At 41.4% G+C, this 2,770-nt stretch overlaps 1 protein-coding gene across 1 annotated transcript in view; it reads right to left on the reverse strand.

Moving 5' to 3' along the window:
• LOC118424898 (zinc finger protein 622-like) overlaps positions 1-2,531 on the reverse strand; it is a 9,211-nt gene extending 6,680 nt beyond the window's left edge. Inside the window, exons 1-4 of the mRNA XM_035833705.1 lie at positions 2,323-2,531; positions 1,722-1,853; positions 1,119-1,362; positions 594-836 (exon numbers count right to left, since the gene is read on the reverse strand). Coding sequence (XP_035689598.1) covers positions 594-836; positions 1,119-1,362; positions 1,722-1,853; positions 2,323-2,493 — 790 coding nt within the window. The 5' untranslated portion in view covers positions 2,494-2,531. The remainder of the gene's footprint in view (positions 1-593; positions 837-1,118; positions 1,363-1,721; positions 1,854-2,322) is intronic.
• Between the last annotated feature and the right edge of the window lie 239 nt (positions 2,532-2,770).

The following is a 2,770-nucleotide window of genomic DNA, read 5'->3' on the forward strand; positions in this document are numbered from 1 at the left end:
TGATACAGTACATGACAGAATTTTTATCATCTTTCTAACACTTAGATGTCAAGAATATGATGTATACTAGTATACTCGATATCTTTCCATACATAAACCTAAGAAAATATTTGGGTGCACCCTGTGCACCCACTGAAAAAAATTGGGTGCACAGTTCCAATTTTGGGTGCACCTGGGTGCACATGCACCCAGTATTTCGAGCCCTGGTGTAATCATAGTGACTTCGTATACATGCTACAGTTAAGATACTTATTCTGCCATCAATGTAATCATACATTTTTAAGTTCAACAGGATGGGGTGAGTAGACAGGCAGGACTATGCTTTGTTTTTCCTAATAAGAATCCTACATTCATAATAAAACCAGATCCCCAACATAATAATTTCTTCAATAATAACTTCTTCAGTGTCAAAGACGAAAGATAATGGATGTTATCTGAAATGTCTTGATCATTTCCAAAATCATACCCAGTTGCTTGAGTAACCGCTTTTTGGCGTATAACATATATCTTCACATGCATCACTATAGCTGGAGCCAATTAAAATAGACTTTTACAAGTATGTTTCTTGTTTAAATGATAGCTGAAGATCTTACCCAGATATCTGATGAGTCCTTCCAGATCTGCTAAGTACTCCACATCTGGTATGTAGAAACTGTGCTCCACCGTCATGTGCTGCATGTTGTTGTCTAAGCTGTCCCCCTCCCGTGCACAGAACAGACACTGTTTCTCTGTCAGAGGAGTGCCGGGGTAGTCCACTTCCTCCTCAGAGGAATCCTCTATCTCCATCTCCTCGTCTCCTCCTATAACTTCCTCCTCATCTTCATCTTCCCATTCTCCTGATAAAACAATGATTATACCATCAATAAGGATAGTAATAACTTAGCGACGTAGTTAATGATGTGGGGTTGTGGGCCAAGGACGTTATGGGGGACAGAGATGTCTGGAAAGAGAGAGTGGACTCGCCTGTGATGATGATGATGTATATGTGTAGTACATTTGTTTGTAACTTTGTATGTAAACCACCATGAAGTAAATTTGATAATCATGTAAAATTGCAATCGACTTCCTTTAAGTAATACATGATGAAGGTTGATGAAGAAATCACTTTTCAGGCATACCTTCATCTTCATCATCAGGTTGAGATCTTGACCTCTGTGATGACCTGTGACCTCTGCCCCTGAGCTGCCTGATTGCCTCCACCTTGGCAGGGTCCAGACTGTTGACCTTCCTCTTGACCGGGCCTGGGGACTTTCTGGCCTCAGCTAAGGCCTTGTTTACTGTGTCCTTCTGGGCTCGCTCATGGGCTACGTCATAACCCTTCTCTCTGTTCTTCTGATTTTGTTTCTCCACCTCTGATTGGATCTGACAAACAGATGTATGGGAAACTTTTAGTACAAGACTACTATATAAGTATGAATCATTGAGATGCTTACAGGCTGTATCAACGAGCACCAACTTCAAATATTGATTGTTCTTGGTGGACTAGCAAGGAATAGAAAAACTAGCTGTAGCTCCAGCCAACTCCTTGATAAATGTTTAATGATATGGTGTTCCTCATTAAAAGTAACACAGTCAGCATTATAGGCCGATTGTGGGTTGCAGCAGAGGAGTCAATCTTGCACAAAAACGAACCACCAAGTCACAATGTAGACTGGCAGTTGCCAACTGTGCAAAAAGCTATTTGATGTCTCAAACTATTTGAATATGTTATATAGTCTCACCTTCTGCACCTGTTTAGCCTCAGTTTCCTTGTGCTTTTTGGATTTCATGTGGTTTTCAAAGGCATTCTGGGTGTTGAAGAACTTCTTACAGATAGCACACTGAGAACAAGTCTCCCTCTCTGACTCTGCAACCTGGGAATGCAGAGTAGCATACAGAACTTTTCACCAGTATGGTATTGGCCCCATCTATTTATACATTTAAATGTGAAAGATTTGCTCAATGTATTCTTCTCATCAATGCCAAAAAGCAGTTACTCAAGCAACAAAATCAGACGTTGCCGATAGTATCCATTGAGTACTATCTGAAATGTCCGACCATTTCCAAAACCATATCCAATTGCTTGAGTAACTGCTTTTTGGCATATCTTATTACCTGGATGTTTATAGACTGGGTACCATCCGATTTCTTACGGGGTTCCTTGCACTTGCTTCCCTAAAAAATCTTAAGGGTACCAAGTGCAAGGAGCCCGGTAGAAATCGGATGGTATGGTACCCAGGCTAGGATGTCGAACCTTCATTGATGTAATACTTTTCATCATTTCCCACAAGATAAAGGGGGAATCATCCTACGCTTGTCTACAAATGTTGGCCTTTAGTTTACCTGTGCTTTCTGTGCCATCACTCTCTGCTGAAAGTTTTCAGCGGTGACTGGCGGCAGTTCCGCCACCTTTCTCTTCAGGTTGTACCTGTGCCAGTCGGACTTGTAGTGAGCACGCTGCAGGTCCGCTGACGCAAACGCCACACGGCACGATATACAGGTGAATGAAGACATGCTTTCAACTGGAGGTACAAGAAGACACTAATTAGAAAAAGATGTCGGTGTTAATTCTCACCAAACTCCCAGACATGCTGTAGTATCGAGGTGTGGTTTGTCTTCCTAACATAACATCAAGCAAGCAAGTTCTACAGATATATATACAGTGGTCAAACTTTCCTGCGCTTTCAATCTACCACTTTTCTGTGTGCAAAACTGACTTTCAGTAAACGCTATAAATTTAATGATTTTTATCAACCCCAAAACTGGGCTGGAACAAAGGAAGCCAAAAAGG

The sequence above is a fragment of the Branchiostoma floridae genome, chromosome 10 (assembly GCF_000003815.2).
Source record: "Branchiostoma floridae strain S238N-H82 chromosome 10, Bfl_VNyyK, whole genome shotgun sequence".
NCBI lineage: Eukaryota > Metazoa > Chordata > Leptocardii > Amphioxiformes > Branchiostomatidae > Branchiostoma > Branchiostoma floridae.